Source organism: Artemia franciscana, chromosome 21 (genome assembly GCF_032884065.1).
Source record: "Artemia franciscana chromosome 21, ASM3288406v1, whole genome shotgun sequence".
Taxonomy (NCBI): domain Eukaryota; kingdom Metazoa; phylum Arthropoda; class Branchiopoda; order Anostraca; family Artemiidae; genus Artemia; species Artemia franciscana.
The window spans coordinates 19,831,873-19,851,975 of NC_088883.1; the positions used below are offsets into that span (position 1 = coordinate 19,831,873).

The following is a 20,103-nucleotide window of genomic DNA, read 5'->3' on the forward strand; positions in this document are numbered from 1 at the left end:
GTTTGTTGACATACACTGGTGAAAGTTGACATCCACCATTTCGGACATTCACAGTAACACATATAAGTCACCGTGAATATCCGAAATTCGTAAATGTCGACATTCACCAGAGAATGTCCGAAATACTTTTTTCCTCCTTGGATTTAGTTATCGTCACCAGTCAACTTGTTGACTTTTATGCAAGGTTTGATGATGACAGGTTAGGTTACACTAGGTTAGTTTAGGTTTTTAACAAACTTCTGATATTTATAGCTAAATTTGGCCTAACCTAACATAATCTAACCTAACTTTAATTTTTACCATCATATCTTGCATAATACTGAAAAAGCTGACTCACAAAGCTAATTGAATCACAGCAGAGAAAAAAGAAATTTTGTATATTCACTGGTGAATGTTGACATACATACATACATACATATATATATATATATATATATATATATATATATATATATATATATATATATATATATATATATATATATATATATATATATATATATATATATATATATATATATATATATATATATATATATATTTGAAGTTCAGAATAGTAATTTAACCTTCCTAAAAATACACTTACATAACAGAACCAGGTATATGTGCATTTGGTATCAAAGTTACCATAAGTCGTACATCTTGTCCATTTGAAAATGTCACCAATCCAAATGGAATGTAATCATAATATTCCAAAATAAATGGCTCCAATCTATTGTATCGCCTGTCGCTTAAAAGAAACCATTTAGTGATTCTGCTACAAATTAGTTTTGCATCACCCTGTTGGGAAAGATAGTTGTAAAGCTCATCAGATCCCAATCCTTTCATGTGATCTAAAAGAGACAGAAACAATTCAACTGCTCAGTCGTTAATATGAAGAGCTCAATGGATACAATTAAAGGGTTACAATAAAACAGGTTAACAATTAAAGGGTAAAAGTGGTTACAATCAGTGGTTACAATTACACACAATTCAAGGCCCATTCATGCCAATATATTACTAATTTCAAGATTTAACTAGTGCTAATTTGAGCCGATCATGATTTTCATAGAATTTTCTGGTTTCCTTGTGCTGAACAGATAATCTTAATTGAATCAAGTTAGTGCTAGTCAAATCTTGACATTAGTAAAATATCTTTGTGAATAAGACCCTTCACATCTCGTGTAGAGGGTTTTTCCAGTGATTAATATGGTTTATGATCTACTGTAGATGCTTCTTAACTAATGTAGGCCTACTAGAAAAACGACAGGCACAAAACATTAATCTTTAACATTTAGTAATCAAAAATAACTTCAAATATTGGAGAGGGACATAGACATGATCTTACTTTTGGATAAGGGACAACATTTAGAAGAAAAAGATGTGAGGTAACTTCAAAAAAAGGATAGGCGACTATGATTTTAATAATGTAAGGTTTCCAAACGTTGGGATCACATAAGGTTCTGTGGATACATGCATGGGCTTAAGGGGAGAAGGGGGCACCAAACCCCCTGGCTGAAAGACGCTGCCTTGTATTTTTATATTCTTGTTATGAGATTTCTATTATAGAATATTGGAAGTGCTGATTGGACCACGTAACCCCCCACCTAAAATTCAGCTTATGTGCGCCCATGGATACATACCACATAATACCTTGCAAAAGAGTTTGGCGAATTCTAGTTCTAATTTTCATAGAAATATAGACAAGTATCTTCCTTGCTTCATGTTTGCAAGAATGTCTACAGTTAAAAGGAAAGTTATTGGTAGTGGTGATAGTAAACAATAGGTTATAGTGCAGATAATACACATTAAGACAAATATCAAATTGAAATTAGAAACACAATAATACATTAACTCTCCAATCTTATTGTAAGCATCATACTAAGATTTTTTTTTCTTTATAGTTTTCGTTTTTACTATCATTAGGCTTATCTTTCTTCTCAGACAATTCTTAGCATAGAAAGCTGTGCAACTCTTCAATTAAATTTGGGCAATTGCAATTTAAGTTGTCTTCACCAACAAGATATCTACCATCACCACCAACTAGTGTAATAAGCTCAATAATTAAGCCAGAAACTGATAAAATACCAAGATTCATAAATAAAATTGCGAGGTTTTGAATTACCACTTTTTACTAAGATAAGAGTTTGGTAATTAACTGTAAAAAAAACCCAAAGATCCTATAACCCAGTATATGTGTGGGTTTTGAAAGGAAATTGAAAAACAGCTATGTAATGTAATTTTCAGCAATGAAATGTTCAAGCTGTCATTACTTGTTTTTTTTTTTTGCCAAAAAAAGTTGGGATCAGCACCAATGCACTAAGATACATCTGATCTTCTTTAAAATGTAGCCATATTGGCTTTTTCTTGATAAAATTAAGTTAAAATGGCAGCTAATATTACATTGACAAAACTATGTTCCAAGTGTCGAAAATTCTTGTCTGATGTAGTGGAATACCAGACGGACTAAAAATGTTCCTTCAGCTGAATTCAAATGTAGATATTGGCTACTATTATGAAATTCATTTCTTTTGAGAATATCTTGTAGTAACCTTGTTGAAATTTTCGACAGACAGCAACAGGCCCTGTCGAAATATAGGTGACTCTGTCAAAACTTCACTGAACATATAAAACAGATGAGAAACAATTGGTGTCGAAATTCGAGGGTCCTCTGACGAAAACATAGTTGTCAAATTTATGGGTACTTTCTCAACAACAAGAGATTTTGATGATTATTTTTTGTAATAATATTTCACATGAAAAGAAACATTAAAAAAAGTTTTTTTTTTAATCGTAGTTTTACTGATTTGATGCTAGATTTTTCCTTCACCTGAGGAACTGCCACTTGGCCTTATTCTATGTCATATTTTTAAGCATTTGACAGTACCCTAATTCATTTGTAACTGAATGAATTTGAAGTACACCCTCTCTTGGTAAATTTTATACATGTTTTCTTTTACATCCAGTTCCAAAAATTACATAGATTCCAATCTGTACAATACAAAATATTCTCTCTAAGCCCCTCCCTAATTAGCATGGAATTACTATTCCACCCAAAATGCAAATGAAATATGTTAAACCCCTTGGTGTCACAAGCTTCTTATAATCTTCAGTAGGACATGCATATTTCAATAATTCTAGACTTTCAGATAAAAGATGGTCAAAACTATTTTTTTTTTTAATCTTTTTTTTTTATTTATTTTTTTATTAATTTTGTTTAATTAAAGTTTTTTTTAAACGTAGTTTTACTGATTTGATGCTAGATTTTTCCTTCATCTGAGGAACAGCCACTTGGCCTTATTCTATGGTCATATTTTTAAGCATTTGACTTGGTTGACCACAGCACCCTAATTCATTTATAACTGAATGAATTTGAAGTACACCCTCTCTTGGTAAATTTTATATATGTTTTCTTTTACATAGATTCCAATCTGTAAAATACAAAATATTCTCTCTGAGCCCCTCCCTAATTAGCATGGAATTACTATTTCACCCAAAATGCTAATGAAACATGTTAAACCCCTTGGTGTCACAAACTTCTTATAATCTTCAGTAGGACATGCATATTTCAAGAATTCTAGACTTTCCAGATAAAAGATAGTCAAAACTAAATTTTTTTTAAAGTGGATGAAACTGGTATATCAACTTTGAAATGGCCAAATATCGACAGCACTTTAACTGTGAACAACAAAGAAATCTTTGCTGGACCATTGAAGTGGAAAGAAAGTGGGCCATCCCTGATAGTGTTTATAAAGAGACCTATACCACATTATTAAATCCCACATTATATTATAGAGGCCTAGATCACACGATTATTTTCCATATGATTATCCAATTTCGTCCCTATACTTAAGGCAATTTTTTCAGTTTTTTTCTTCCACTATCTGAATAGTATTTTAAACATTTACACAATTAAAAAACTTGAAGAGAAACGAAGAAATAAAGTAAAAATAATATGCATGTTGAATCCACCAGGATCCACCCACAAGTATTTCAGCAAGTGTCAAATTGGGTTCTGACTTACGTCAAAAAACAGGTAGCATTTTTGTTTTGTCAAATTTGTAGGTGAAAATGCTCCAATTTAAGAAAATCGGAGTTTTGTACCCTTTTCTGATAAAACTTCTTATCAAATAGTTAGATTCTTAAATATTTTTTCTACATTCTGAAACCCTTTTCAAACCAAAAGTGTTGAAATTAAGCCTTCTGGAGTAGAAAAAATGTTTTTTTTTTTTACAAAAACTGTCAAATCATTGGTACCTTTACCCTAATAAATTATTGCTGCTAATGAAGTTGCACTATCTATGGTCTTCAGTCCTCTAGAGTTTTTTTTTGTCTTGGCAATGCCACTCTACTTGAAGATTGCTTCTTGTTATAACTCAAACCTTTGAGATTAGATAAGTTTGATTAGATAAGTCAAAATGTCAATTAGTCAAGATGTCAAAGTTATTAGTCAATTAGTCGAGTTAGATAAGTCAAAATGTCAATTAGACAAGGGCACTGAAAATCTACAAATTGTTAACCAACTGATATTAGACTTTGTCAAGGGTGATGATTCATTCAAACCATAGCCACAGGTACCTTCACAATTCTCACTAGCAGTTCAATGATAACTAATTCCTCTGAGAAAATTATTAAGCCTAAGTTGATAAATTTTTGGCCAACTGCAATCCTAGCAATTCTACCTAAATTAATTGACGAGTTCACATATAAAGAAGACCAATAAATGGGTACATTCATAGATTTACTTTAGTTTACCAAATGACCTACTTTGGATAATTCTTAACATAGGATATAGAGCAAATCCCGCCAAAGTCTCATGGAGCTCACCAGGATGGTCAAATTATTATGGTTAATGGCCTTCTCCTTCTTTATCCTAACAACCCTGAAAGAACAAATTCAGTCTCCAAATATTTTGGAGAGTGTGCTAACACAAAACTAGATTATTTTTTTTCTCTCAAACCATATAATTTACAACTAGAAAACTTTAATTTGGTAACACAAACTCTCCCAAAATTACAATAAACAATTATTTTATTCTGAGTGGCTTGAAACATCCAAGGAGTGTTGCTTTGCCTGAGTTAATGGAATCTCAGATATATTTTTTTAATAGGGACAATGCAAATAGCTAAAGGCCATTTGGCTCCAGTTAGTTTGAATCTTCTAGCTGAAAATCCAAAAAAAGTAACTTCAGAGCAGTTTGAAACTTACACCCTTAATAAGAGCTAAGAGCTCATATGGCACCTGTGACAAGGACAGAAGAGCCAAGAGCTCATATGGCGTGAGCTCTAGCAAAATTCTAAGAATCAATTGATTGATTTAAAAGGAAAATCAGAGACTTAATGCCGGTCGGGACTTAAAATAAGAGCTCTGAGACATGAGGTCCTTCTAAATTTCAGAATTCATTAAGATCCAATCACTCACTCATAAGTTAAAAATACCTCATTTTTTCATATTTTTCCTCTCCCTTCAGCCCCCCAGATGGTCGAATCGGTGAAAACGACTTTATCAAGTCAATGTGTGCAGGTCCCTGACACGTCTACCAATTTTCGTTGTCCTAGCATGTCCAGGCTGTAAAAACAGGAGGGGAAAACAAGCCCCCCAAAAGAAGGCCAAAAGCGTATTTTGCTATTGTCTTGAAATTTAAATATTGAATTCCTTGGGCAAAGGAAATCCAAATTCACAAAGTAAATGCAAAAAATAACAGTTGGCAAGAAAATTTGTCCAAAAAGTGGGCTTCTAATTTTATCACTGAACTGACCAAAATTTAAATTATTAAGTACCTTACCCAAGTAGACCCTAATGCAAAAGAACAATTTTAGTTTTTGGGGTAGGCCCCCTCTAAAATTCAGCCCAAAGAAGTTTCAAAATACTTTTTTTCTAATTGGCTTGAAACTTCTAAAGACCATTATTAGGGTTAGGGACCTTATGGATGCTGTGGCCTTTTTTAGGTTTGAGTGGAGTAGCCCTACATTTATTTATGGTAAATTTTGTTAATTTTGAATTTGACTTGATCATTCACTTGAATTTCTGTTTGTTTTGCAAAAGAATTTTTTTTAAGTGGGTATTACAAAAAAAATTAGCAAACACATAAAGAATGTATTTATATTCATTTTTGTTATATTTTTTATGAGTTGGACAAACATTTTCTTTTGGAGGGGGGGGGGGGGGTTAAAACCCCCTCTGGATACAGCCTTGGTAGTGACCATCGTCATCAGAAATACTATAACAGAAAGAAATATGTCATCAGCAGAGTATTTCTGCTTATTATGGTCACTGTGTATCATGGTTGCCAACTTGCACACTTTTCCTATGAAATACACTCTTCTTAACCTCAGTGAGGATGTGGAATAGTGAAAATCACTCTTTTTGGTTGTTAGTTTTCATTCACTTTGAACATCAGAAGTTGACAACATCATCAGAGGTGTAATTAACTCAAGGAACAGGGTTACCAACTTGCACACTTTTTGTATGAAATGCACTCTTTTATACCTTAGAGGGGATGTGCAAGCAGTAGCAGCCATACACACACAATTTTTTTGACTTACATTCCTTTTGAGAAATAATCAATCTTTTTGCGTGATTTGCACTTTCAATAGTTGGTAGCCCTGTTGTGTATGTGATCAAAATATCCACTATATTCTGTAAATTTCATTATTGTTGTCTATTAAAATGATTTATCCCTATTTGCACTTTTATTTAGAGTCTGGTAAAGAGTAAATCATAGCCCAAATCAGCCACAAAATTGAAAATGTGTTTTAAAAAACTTTATAGTGAGAAAAATTGCCATTTGTAGCTTATTCAGGAATGGCAACTATCATTTCAATGAATCTTATAGTAAAATGTTGCTTTGAAAACAAATTTACAAGAATTCTGAAATTTTTTTGAACCTATCAAAATGAAAGTACACCACTGAAATGTTTATAGTCAAAAACTCCACCCAGAGAACTTACAGCTTGAACAACAAGAAAAATTACTTTTCTTTGCATGGGCAGCACTAATGTGTCCTCCTTTCTCACTGCTATTAGAACACTGGAACATCATGTAGACAAGTTTAAAGCTTTGTTTAATGGCCAATTTTTATATCTAAGTGTTATTTTTTGCAAATTCGTCTTGATAACACAGTCATAAAATGCCATATGATACCAAAACTGATACTTTTTGAAGGCATAACTTGAGTAGAGAGGTTAGGAAGCAAGAAAAGGTTACCATCATAGTTTTCATGGTTAAAAACATTGGAACTGGCTTTTATGATCCACCCTCTTGTATAATCCTGCTCATAACCCCCTTAATACTTTCCATAAATCATCTGCTGACTAACAGAACGTGGCTACTTCTAGCAGCTAAGATAATTTTAGGCTAGGTTATTTGTGTATTAAAGGAAAACTTAGTAGGCAAAGCGAAAATGCACTTTTAATATTTCGATGGAGGGGATTTGTTATTTTTCAGGTTTTCAAAAAAGGGATCCTTTTCTAATGAAAATATTAAAAAGAGGAGTTTTCAAAATCTAGGCAGGAGAAAGAATCTAGGGACACCGCCCCCGAAAGTAACCAAAAAAAATGTCATCATAGACTTCTGGAAACTGTAAATTACCTGATCAATTTAGCAAAGGGCAAACACTGCAATAAATTGGCAATAAACTGGGTAAAAACAGTAAAATAAATTGAATGACTAAAATCAAACAAGAATATTTGTTTTCAGAAAAACATACATATTGTTTTAAACATAATGTTTTCATAAATAAAAACATTTTAATTGTTTTTGTGAGTTTGATAAAGGAAAAGGGGATAGATTTAATATTTTCTTTTTTCCTATTTTCTACTATTTCCTCAATAAGTCCATTGTAATATTCTAATCTCTTTTTATTTTAGGTGAACTGGGTTTCTACTTATCCATAATAAACGTTGAAACTTTCTACATGGTGTCAGAAACGCTTTGAAAAAGAAAGAAAAACAACAACATGGAAACCAACGTCCCTTACCCCGCAATGGACTGGACAAGTGACAACCTCAAAGAGGCATGGACAAGATTCAAGAACCATGCAAGCCTAATGTTCCAAGGAAAAATCCAAAGGAAAAAAATCCAATGTGCCTTTCTACTAATATGGATGGGAGATAAAGGGCAAAACATATTTAGCACCTTAACAATTGCAGCTGATAAAAAAGACAAGATTGGAGTATACTTGAACAAATTTAGTGAAAATTTCAATCCTCCATGTAATACAGTCTTCTCAATGTACCTCTTTCACAAACATGATCAACGTGATGGTGAACCTGTGGATCAATACGTAACTGATCTACAGCCGTTGGCTCGTAAGTGTGCCCATTCAACAGCAGACATGAGAGAAGAAATGACAAGAGACGAGACTTGTGTGTGGTGTCTCCTCAGCAAAGGTCAGAGAAAAACTTCTCCAAGCAGGTTCAAATCTAACTCTGTCACAAGCATTTATCATTGCGCGAGCACAAGTAGAAACCCAGGCACAGCTCAGAACAATGTTACAACCTGATATAAGCGGCAATCAAGCTTTTCAAGAAATACAAACAAAGCAAGAGGTTGATTTTATAAGGAAAAAAAGAAATCAAACCATACCCAACCAAAAGCCTGCTACTTCTGTGGTGGTAAATATTCACCCTCCCACATGTGTCCAGCAGAAAGAAAGATTTGTAGTAACTGTGATAAACTGAACCACTTTGCAAAAGTAGCAAAAGGACAGTGAACACAATAAACCAGCAACAGCATCCCTATGACCCACAAAACATCAACAATGATGAGTTTTTATTGACGTTGTAAGCATGGAGCTGGGTGATAATCAACCATATGTAAAGCTTGTGATCAATGGGCAAATCAGCATTATTTTAAAATTGACATTGGTGCCCAAGCACATATTGTAACAGAAAAACTTTTCAACACAATCAAACCAAAGCCAAAAATCAGCAAGAGACTAAAAATCCTCACCAATTTTGGAGGACAGAGAATCCAAACAACTTGTGTTTGCAGCCTCACCTGTGCATACACCAATGGATGCAATGAAGTGCAACCCTTCTTTGTAGTGAAAGACGCCCTCATACCAATCCTAGGCTTTGAAAGTAGCAGAAAACTGAAATTAATCAAGCTGATACTGTGCTGATACTGAAATTAATCAAGCTGATACCCCTTTCATAGAGGAATTCCAAGACGTTTTCCAAGGCATTGGGAAACATGAAGGAGAATGTCACATTACAATTAAAGAAGGAGCTGAACCAAAGGCCATACCAGCCAAGTGCATCCCAATAGTCCTCCAGGACAGATTCAAGGAGGAACTAGATGGAATGGAGAAACTTAAATGTCACCAAAAAAGTTTCTTACCCCATAGACAAGGTTAATGCAGCACTTGTGGTCAAAAAGCCTCCAGGTACGCATTGACCCACATGACTTAAACAAGGCTATCAAAAGACCCCACCCACCAATACCCACATTTGACAAAGCAATATTGAAACATTTTGGTGCTAAGTTCTTCACAAAATTGGATGCCTGCCATGGATACTGGTCTCTCACCATGATGAGGATTCATCTTAATTAACAACATTCAACACACCCAATGGTTGATACAAGTTCAAATGCATGCTGTTTGGCCTAATCTCAGCACAGAACAAATTCCAGAGACGCATGGAAGAGACATTTGAGGGCATCAAAGGGTTCTCTGTCGTAGTTGATGACACCATCATATCAGGAAAAACCATAGAAGAGCATGACGCCAATGTCTGCAGCATGCTAATCTGGGCACGCAAAAAAGCTGTCAAGTTCAACCCAGAGAAATGTGGGCTTGGACAGAAAAGCATACCATACTTTGGACACATAATATCAGGAAATGGCATCCACCCAGATCCACAAAAGGTCATTGCACTAAAAGGAATGAGGCCCCCATCTACCAAAGATAAACTTCAAACTGTACTAGGAATGATCAACTACCTTGCACAGAATATTCCCAACCTGTCATCATTAAACCAGCCACTACATGATCTAGCAAAACAACAGCAGCTTAAGTGGGAGCACCAACATTAGACAGCCTTTACCAATATAAAAGAATTTATCAGCAGTTCCCTTGTATTGTTTGATCCAACAGCAAGGAACATTTTGCTTCAAATTGATGCTTTGAAGTTTGGCCTTGGAGCCACTCTCATTCAAAATGAGAAGCTAGTTCCTTTCACATCACATGCACTGAACGCAACTAAACAGAACTACTCACAAATAGAAAAAGAACTTCATGCCATCCTTTTTGGATGCATGCACTATCATCAATATCTCTATGGTCTGAAATTCAGGGTGGTATCCGATCACAAGTCTCTTGAAGTAGTCCTGAATCAACCAATGTCAAAGTCTTCACCAAGACTTCAACAAATACTACTGAAAACCCAACCATATGACTTCACAGTAACATTATGCCCAGGCAAAGAAATCCCGATTTCCAATGCCCTGTCGCACTTGTATCTTCCTGACAAGGATACAGCAATGCAAAAGCAGATTGAATCATACATACACTCAGTGATGTTGCTACTACCAATCAGCAACAGCAGACAAAAAAGTTCAAACAAGAGACAACAGCAGATGCTCAAATGATTCTACTTGCTAAGACTATTGAAAGGGGTTGGCTGGAAGCCAGAAGAAACCTCTCACCAACCATCAGCTCATTCTGGAATGTCAGACATGACCTAACAATCATATACAATATCATACTAAAAGGAGATCATCTAGTCATACCCAAGAACTCTCACAGGGAAATCCTTAACTGTATACATGCATAAAAAAGACTAAGCAGCAAGCTTGCTCAATTGTTCTTTGGCCAGGAATGACAAAGACACTGAAGAGCATATCAGACACTGCATATGCATATGCATATATGCATACACTAGATGCCAAAATTCAAACCAGAAAGAACCCCTGATGCCACATTACATCCCTCACTTGCCATGGGAAAAAATCGGGTGTGACATCTTCTAAAAAAACAGAGAACATTACCTCATTACTGTTGACTATTATAGTTGTTTCCTTGAAGTCAACAGATTGGGATACAATGTGTACACACACCAAGTCATACACTGCCTGAAGAGACACATAGCATGGTACAGGATTCCCCATGTGCTCATTACCAACAATGGCCAACAATTCACCTCATCACTCTTTCAAAATTTTATATCAGAATGGGAAATATCACAAACCACATCATCACCAAATTTCCTTCAGTCAAACGGATTGACAGAAAAGTCTGTACAGACAGCCAAAGATATACTTAGGAAAACTGATATGGCTCAAAACAACTTTGAGTTAGCACTGCTAGAATATAGTAATACTGCTGTTTATGGATTAGCCTCCCCATCCGAGTTGCCAATGAGCAGAAGCCTGAGAGCAATAGTTCTCATACCATAGATCATCCACCACAATCTACTTCAAAGAAATTGGATTAAACAGCAGTCACACTAGACAAAGTATCATGACCAACACTCAGAAGAACTGATGCCCCAGCAAGTTGGACAACCAATCCAGACATAAATCCAAGGTAAACTTTTAAAACTGGCATTGTCAAAAGAGCCAACACAAATTTGAGATCCAACATAGTCAAGACCAATGAAGGGGCAATCTGCAGAAGAAATAGGCGCCACATAAAGATACTATGTCACCAGCTCTGAAATTACCCCACATAACAAGGCAATAACAACACCACCAAGCCAACCTGGAATAGCCATAACCCTATCTTAAAAAATACCAGATAAAAACCATTCACAGCCAATAAGTAACAATCACAGCCCAGTATTTCACACACTGATACCTATGTCAACCACCAGTTGCTTGATCCCAACAGAACACAAAATTGCCCCCTACATAACCTGTACTGGTCACTCAGTGAAGCCAGTCCAAAGGCTCAACCTATAAAGTAAATAAATCTCCAAAGTAACTGGAAGGAGCAAGAGTGGTATCCCCCCTGAAAGGAAAGTGTAAAGTAAAAGTAGAATGAAGAGTCTATAATTATTTGTCAGCCAAATTAAAAGCAGAGTAAAGTGTCCATAAATAATAGCTCAGCCAGAGGAGCAAGCTTAGCACTTTCTCTGGAAAGCATTGTGTTGTATTAAAATGTGATAAGGTTTACAATTTTGTTCCAGGCCAATGGCTTGGAAAAGAGGGAGGATGTAATATACTGATCTCTTTCTATTCTAGGTGACCTGGGTTTCTACTTATCCTTAATAAACATTGAAACTTTCTTCACATTGGAGCAGTTTTTACAGAATGAAATGTCTTTTACATAATTCAGATCAGAGACTAAATAAATGTCTGAATGTATTTCAAGAGTTTGACCAACTAGATGGATTACCATGCCTCTTTTCACAGAAAGTAGTCAGTTTGACAAGAAAAGCAAATAACAATAATTGTGGGAATAAATCCTAAAGATAGAAAGTTCTTTGGACATACAAGAAAGGAAGCTTTCCTAATTCCTTGAACCCCAACATAAAGTGAAGGTTTGAATCAAAAGTATTCAATTCTTGTATAAATCTAAAGTACATGTAAGAACCAAGAGAACTACTCAACCTAAAATCCTAAATAGTTATGATTTAGAGAATTTTGAAATTATTTTTTAGGCTAAAAAACATCCTATGTTCTTCCCTAAATTCTTGAACTCAAACACAAACTGAAGATAAGAATAAAAAGTATTCAATTCTCAAAAAACAGTCTATACCAGATGGGAGGCCCAAGAAAACTACTCAACCTATAACTTTTTCTAAATTTTAAATTACAATAATTTAAAGAATTTTGGCAATATTTTTAGGTTGCAAAAAAATCCAATATGGCTTGAACTACATCTCAAATCATTAAGATTTTATTTTTAAAACCAAACCAAAAAAAGGTACAGTCAAACTACAATTCAGGAATAAAATATTCTAGGCAATACTAGTATTCTCATTTTATGAAAGTAATACTAGTAGGAAATGTGGATCAATCCCCATTTATAGGGCTATAATGAATGAAAGGTCCCTAGTTGGGGTGGGAGGATGTTGTAAGGAAGGATTTGAGAGGAATGGGAACTTCCTGGGAAGGTGTAAAGAGGGAGGCTTTGAACAGATTGGGATTGAAGAGGAGCATATTTAAGTGTGTTGGCCTTATGTGGTTTGGTGTTGCAAAGAGTTGTAAGTACTAGTGGCAATATTATCAGTATTCTACTCAATATTAAAAAGATAAGAGGTTTAAAATACTTTCTCAGGGAATAATTTGGGTTCTTAATTTATTCCTGAAAGTGTCATTCTCTTAAACTAACTGCTTCCCAAGAGAAAGAAAAACTAAACATCTTGCATTGTATCATTAAGCCTAATATAAAATAAGGTTAAATTTATGACTAGGAGATAACTTAACCCCCCCCCCCCTCTTCTTAATAACACCAGATAACCCTTGACTATATGTAAAAGCTTGTTTACATTTTTCAATTAGTTTTATCTGCCATTATTTATTTATTAATATATATAGTGGTAAGTTTAATACTTGTCTTATATAATAGGAACACTCATTGCAATAGTGGGAACACTCAATTCAACTATCACAAAATAAGAAACATGAAATAAAGTAAAAACCAAAGAAATGGGTAACCAGTAGAAATTAACAGCTTCACATATAGAAACATGTCAATAAAATAAAAGCATTAGCTTACTATTAGATTCTGTAATTTATTCTCTTTATATATATTATACTCATGTTTATGCCAATTTGCCCTCCCCCCTTGGTGATCCAAGATATAGCCCTAAATAATACATTTCTTTGCTATTTTTCATCTTGTGGCATGCTGTTGTGTGTTTGGTAACAAGCAGCTGCAATATTTGACCTAAGAGAAACATAGCAAGCATAACACAATAGAATTGAGTTTTAATCAATAATTTTTTAAAAATGTGGACAACAATGAAGAAAATATTATAATCTGTTTATTAAGAACATGATGTATAATAGTAAGTGATAATTCTACTGTTTTCTTTAAGTTTTGTATATATTCCAGGGCTGTATAAAGGGCAATCAAGGAGGGGGTGCATTGTCACAAATATAAATGTTATTTAGAAAGAGCATAAAATAAGGAATCTAGTGATAGTACTCATTTTTATTAATGTAGCATATTCCCTTCCATGGAGCCTTTGATATCATCTGTAGCCAAAATAAACTTGTAAATAATTAAAATGATGTAATTGAATACAGAGCAAAGCCACAAGTTGTAAGACCACTTTCATTGTGCCTTATTTGAGCAGTTGATACATTTTCTGAATGTCCTATATTTATAAAAAAGATTATATTAGGTCATCAAAGGTCAATACCCATTGAGATGAAAGGATGGAGATAGGTAGGCTACTTTAATATGCCTTTAACCAGATCTATGAGGCTCAAAACACTTCAGTTTTGTTTCATTTCAGCTGTAGCTCTGTTGCTCAAGGTTTCACTTTAATAAAGTGAATGTGATCACTTTAATAAAGGCTAAAGTATGTCCTGGGAAGGTATTTTGAAGTACCTACCTCTACTCCCTCTCTCTCCAGAGGGTCTGCCCTTTGATGAACTTTAAGAATATGTGTGTTATAAAAGTGAAACCTTGCAAAATAGATCTTCTGCTTGAATGAAGTACAACAAAATTGTTTTCAGCTTCACAACTTTGCTCAATCCCAATTTATAAGGTTTAAAAGATATGCAAATACATTTCCTAAATTTTGAAAAAAAATGACATTGATATGGCTCAGAATTCTACTCAAATAACAAGAATTGCATTTTCAGAACTAAAGGCAGAGAAAAAGCAACTGGTAACTGAAAATTAAGGTAAAATGTTGTTTTGTCAAAATTTCAATGGGTATAGACCTGTCATGAAGGCAAATTTCAGGGCCCTCTAAAGGGAGTAGGAGTGGAGGTGGGTACTTTAAAATACCTTCCTGGGATATACTTTAGCCTGTAGACCATCCCCAAAAGTTTCATTTTCCTAACCTAACCCCTTTCCAATATAGCAAGAAGTAACAAAACTAGAATTTTTTCATATATAGACATGCTGCTGGATAAGTAGCCTATGTACAGCCTAGTTAAGTTTCAACAATTATATCTAGGGAAGTTAGTGATAACACAATATTTCTTATAATCATCTAGATTACTTTCTGCTATCCAAGCCATCTGGTGGTATCCTACAACGGGAGCAGTAGCTATTAGAGGCTTATTTGGAAAGGATGAATTGGGATTCCAGGGTAGGTTTCTTCAGTTTATTATTTTAGACTTATAGTGTAATTTTACAAAAAGTTGATCTAGCCTTATTTCTAACCTGTGTGAAAATGACTCAAAAACAGATATTTCCATGATTTGTTTCGTAGGTGTTGACTTTCGAAATTATCAATTAGAAAGTGAGGATATTCTTCTAAAATGCCACCAAAAGAGCTCATTTCATCAATTTTATATTATACGCCTAAAAAAGCAACGCTGTCATAATCTTGGCTAGCATTCTATATAGGAAGTATTCCATTAGTTGTGTCTGTGGCTGAAACTTTCGAAAAATGTTATGAGATGGCCGAACTAACCAAGATTATGGCAGCACTGTTTAATTTGGCATCAAATGTAAAATTAACAAAATATTGAGATTTTATAAGAATAATCTCATTTTTAACTGATAACTCAAATTATCTAGTAATGCTTGCGCTGATTTAGCTATTTTTTACAGCATAAGTATCATTAGAAAAAGTTATAAAACACTAGGGTGGGGCAACCCAACCTCAAAATAATGACTACATTAAACCGAGTAACCAGCAATTTGATTTTAAACTTTTTTCTTATTATATATTATTCAGTCAGAGCTGCAGATGCAGAGGTGTGGCCAAAAGGAGACAGGCACTTATTTCTAATTGTAGTTTAGGCTATATCATGCTTTCCTTTGGCATTCTCTCTGCAAAATTTATTGCAAGGGATCTTTGATCTGTGCCTTTACCTATTTTTGCTGTCTCTATTTCTTAGACATTTTTTTTTGTTTTCCATATTGTCTTTGTTTCAGTTGTGACATTTCTTTTTAATATTTTTTTTTATTTTTTTACCATCATCCCTACAACATTGTGGTAACCATGAAAATACAACTGAATTATCAGTAAAACAAGTAATAATAAAATATACAAATTTTATCATGGATTCTTAAGGAAAAATCACGTTTTTCATTGTTTTTTCTTTGATAAGAATGAACCTAGACAATGTATAGTGCTATAATATGATCTTGCCTTCCCTCTTCCCCATCCCCTAAAAGAAAAAATCTTCAAAAATTAAAGAACTAAACTTCTTATTCGTTCTGTTTGGCTTGAATTTCCTTGTAAACAATTCAATTTTTTTCATGTCCCATAAGAACAAATTCTTCTCTTTACAATCTTTCTCAGCATAATTTCACTTTTCAAGTCTGTTTGCTTTGTAACTAGAATGTCTGAAAGCCAAATCTATAAACGAAAAGGCAGGCTTCTGTAATAAATCTCAAACCAAAGCAATACTTCGCACTAGAGAATGTTTTTTATTCGACAAAAAGAAGATTAGGTTTCTATTGGTAAAACAGTAATTTTGAAGTGATTTTCCTCACATAGTTGAGAATAAATATGATGTTGAGGATAAATGGGAACACTAAGTGAAGGGAATACTAAAATGATGGGAATAAATAATTAGTCAAGAGCCTTGTTGAAGAAAAATACTCTAAATTATAATTCTAAAACATACCTGCCATTTTTGTGCTTCAGTCGCAAGTCGAGCTCATAAAAAAACTTCTAACAGTCTGGGTCAAGTGTGCTGGTTTTTCTTACAATCATTTTGATACAATTCAAAATGACAAAACAGATCCTGATTAGGTTTTAACTCGTTTTGTTTGATTTTAAAGCCATGTATCCTGGGTGTATCTGGGTATATCTGGGTATTAAAAGCCATGTTTCTGGTTGTATCCCAGACCTATAGAATATCTTACGTTGCTTTGGGACTTTTCGGTTCTTTAGCACCTCTCACATGCAAATGACCATGCACGCATAATACTGAGCAATCTATAATCAAAAGCTCAAATGCATTTTGTTGTGTATGTACTGGGAGAATTGAACAAATTCATTACTATGTTTCAGGCACACAAACACTATTTCACCTCTTGAACAGCCGGATCTAAAAGCTCCCTCCAACTTAGGTTTTGAATTTCATGAAGCCTCAATGTATTCAAGCAACTAATCCTTTTACCATCAATCCGCACGATGAAGCAATTCTTTTTTCCGGTAACAGTGTGTACATCGATATAAAGGACCAAAATACCTCATGGGGATTGAAACAAGAGAATTCGTTGATGACCGTTTTTTAGCCACAGTCTCCCAATTCGTCGTTCCTCAAAAGATTGTAGTGGAAAAGCTATCAAACAAATTCTAGACCTTCTTATCTTTTTTTTTATAGATCTATGGTTTTCTTCATTTTCTGACCCAAAGTTCTATTTATGAGCTAAGAGTTCCTAATCTTCAGCAATTCTTTGAACGCCATGACTTTAGTATTTGGGATAATGCAAAGACCGAGCAAGATTATTGGTCCATATCAAGCGTAATTTTTCCTGGAGACTTGAATCCTTTTGATTTGAACGACTTTGACATAGTGGTACATTTTACTGAGGAAGCAGTGTTTCCCAGGGTTTATAAAATGTTTAATACTTGTTTCATTGTCAGTATAAAATGCCATTGCTACGTGTCTTTGCACTGTCTTAAAGGAAATATAATTTGAAGAAAATTAGTTTGTTTGATAACTCTTACATCGACATTAAACGTCAGATACAAACTGAAACTTCAGCAAAACATTTGTTGTTGTCATGACAAGGTGCAGTTAGAGCTAAGGCCTGGCCTATATAGATTTTTGGGGTCCAATAGCGATACATCGGGAAAGAACTGATATATCGAATGCCTGCGACACATAAAGTAGGTAGGAATGGTCAAAGCATTCGCCTAATTTGTTGTGATAGGGGCTTTTATATGAAAATTTGTGATGAATGCTGCAATAAACAATTGCAAATTTGCCAATTTGACTAAACTGGATTGGTAAATCAATGCAGTTTTGTGCATAGACCCGACAGATTTTGCCAAAAGTATTTATTCAAAACACCGGTGTAGCGCTCTCCCTGAGTTATTTTCTTCCCAAGCTTCACAAACCGTGAAGCTACGATTTTTATACTATACACAATAGACTTAGAAAATAGCAATAAACCCGTTATTCATGATTTTTTTTTTACTGCTATCACCAGACTTCACAAAAACAAGACGGTCATTTTTAAACTATAGGCTGCTTCAAAATTATGTTACCTTGCTGCACTGTATGACTAAAAAGAATCTACAAAGCCGTTCACTCAGCAACTAGCGGTATGTTGTTGGTGGGCTACTCGCTTTTTTTATTCTATATATTTTCAAAATATAATTAAGGAGTTGTGTGGCCACGTGGCACACCAATAGCTCATGCAAAAAAGAACAGGGGGACCACATGTGTTTCATTGCTTATTTTACAGCTAAGCTTAGTACTGACAGCAAATATACCTTAACTTCATTTTTTCCCTCTGCTACTCTCTCCACCATGGTCAAAGTTTCATCTCAAAAGACTGGACAAGCAAAATTACCTTTGGAAATCTTGCACCCTCTTCTGGATTAGTTTTGCGTAAAAAAATGGCCGATATCCGATATGTTTCCCAATATATTATACTGACACTCCCCCCATATTTGCCCGATAATATCGACCGGCCGATCTATAGTTCAGTCCGAAGCTAAACCCCAAAATTCTTTAAGTTTATCTTTAAAGTAAATGTTAATACAGCCTCAAATGTGTGCATTACTTTAAATCAAAAAGTTTTTATATTGCGGCCAATGTAGGTACTGAAGGATTCGACATGCTGTCTCATATCAATTAACCTTTGACATGAGTGACCGAAATGGTTGCGGCCACTCATGTCATACATGTGTTATGCCCTACATGTGTTATGTTTTCCGTTGCTCGAGTACGCGCGCCCGGTTTGGGGTCCATCTACTATCCGCAAAGCGTACCTATTACGCGACATAGAGTGCGTCCGGAAAAGAGCAAAAAGGATTATACTCCGAAACCGTGACATACCCTATGATCAAGCCCTCGCTAAATTTATCTCCACTTAAAGTCCGGCTTGAACACCTTATTCAGCAATTTGGGAAATCCGTCCTAGCCAATAAGAGCCACCGATCAATACTACCCGAGCCAGCCCCTCCCAATAGCCGAACTATGTTACAAAATAAACTTGTACCCCCGAAAGTACGAACTAATCGTTACGCCAAATCATTTTTGCCTATCTTCACATCAATTTTTAATGCTGAGCTGTAGTGTGTGATCTTTGTTTAAATGTATGATTTTTGTGAAAAAACTGAATTTAGCTATGCTACGATAGTTTTTAAATATACCGATCTCTCTCTCTCTCTCTCTCTCTCTCTCTCTCTCTCTCTCTCTCTCTCTCTCTCTCTCTCTCTCTCTCTCTCTCTCTCTCTCTCTCTCGGTGAAGTGAATTGGTAAACTTTTTAATGTTGCTACATCAAACAACATAGTGGGAAGAATTTGTATCTTGGGCAATTTTAATTGTAAACAAGGGAGTCACTAATTTTTTCCTCGTTTGGAGTGGGGATGAGAATATACTGACAGAAATATCTGAACCATGCTTATGATTTTTTTTTGTAAGCAAGAGAATCGTATACTCTTTTGAGACTGTGCACAATTTTTTTAAAATATCACTACAGATTCGATGATTCCTTAATTCTTTGAAACAAATTTTAAGGATGTAAGATTCTGTTTTGAAAAGTGTCAAAAATTAAAGAAAAAGAAAAAAATAATCAGGATTAATATTGGAAATAGCGTTTTACATGTTTGCTGAGCCAGTAACAACATTAAAATCTAGCAATCACATCTTTTGGAAGGCGTCTAGGGTGTCCAATTTCATTACAAAATGTGATGGTAAACTGAGGGCGGTGGTGTACTTCTGTTCATTCTTTATTTTTTAAGACCAAAAAATCGGAAAATGGAACAAAAACAAAAATTTGCGCTGGTCTTACGTAGAAAATGCTGAAAAATAAGACAAAAAGTAAAGAACAAACTCTCGATTTAATTTAAAGCAGA

General features: G+C 34.6%; 1 protein-coding gene across 1 annotated transcript in view; it reads right to left on the minus strand.

Moving 5' to 3' along the window:
- Positions 1–15,404, minus strand: part of LOC136040832 (uncharacterized) — an 80,598-nt gene extending 65,194 nt beyond the window's left edge. Inside the window, exons 1-2 of the mRNA XM_065725168.1 lie at positions 15,272–15,404; positions 587–833 (exon numbers count right to left, since the gene is read on the minus strand). Coding sequence (XP_065581240.1) covers positions 587–833; positions 15,272–15,389 — 365 coding nt within the window. The 5' untranslated portion in view covers positions 15,390–15,404. The remainder of the gene's footprint in view (positions 1–586; positions 834–15,271) is intronic.
- Positions 15,405–20,103: the final 4,699 nt, after the last annotated feature.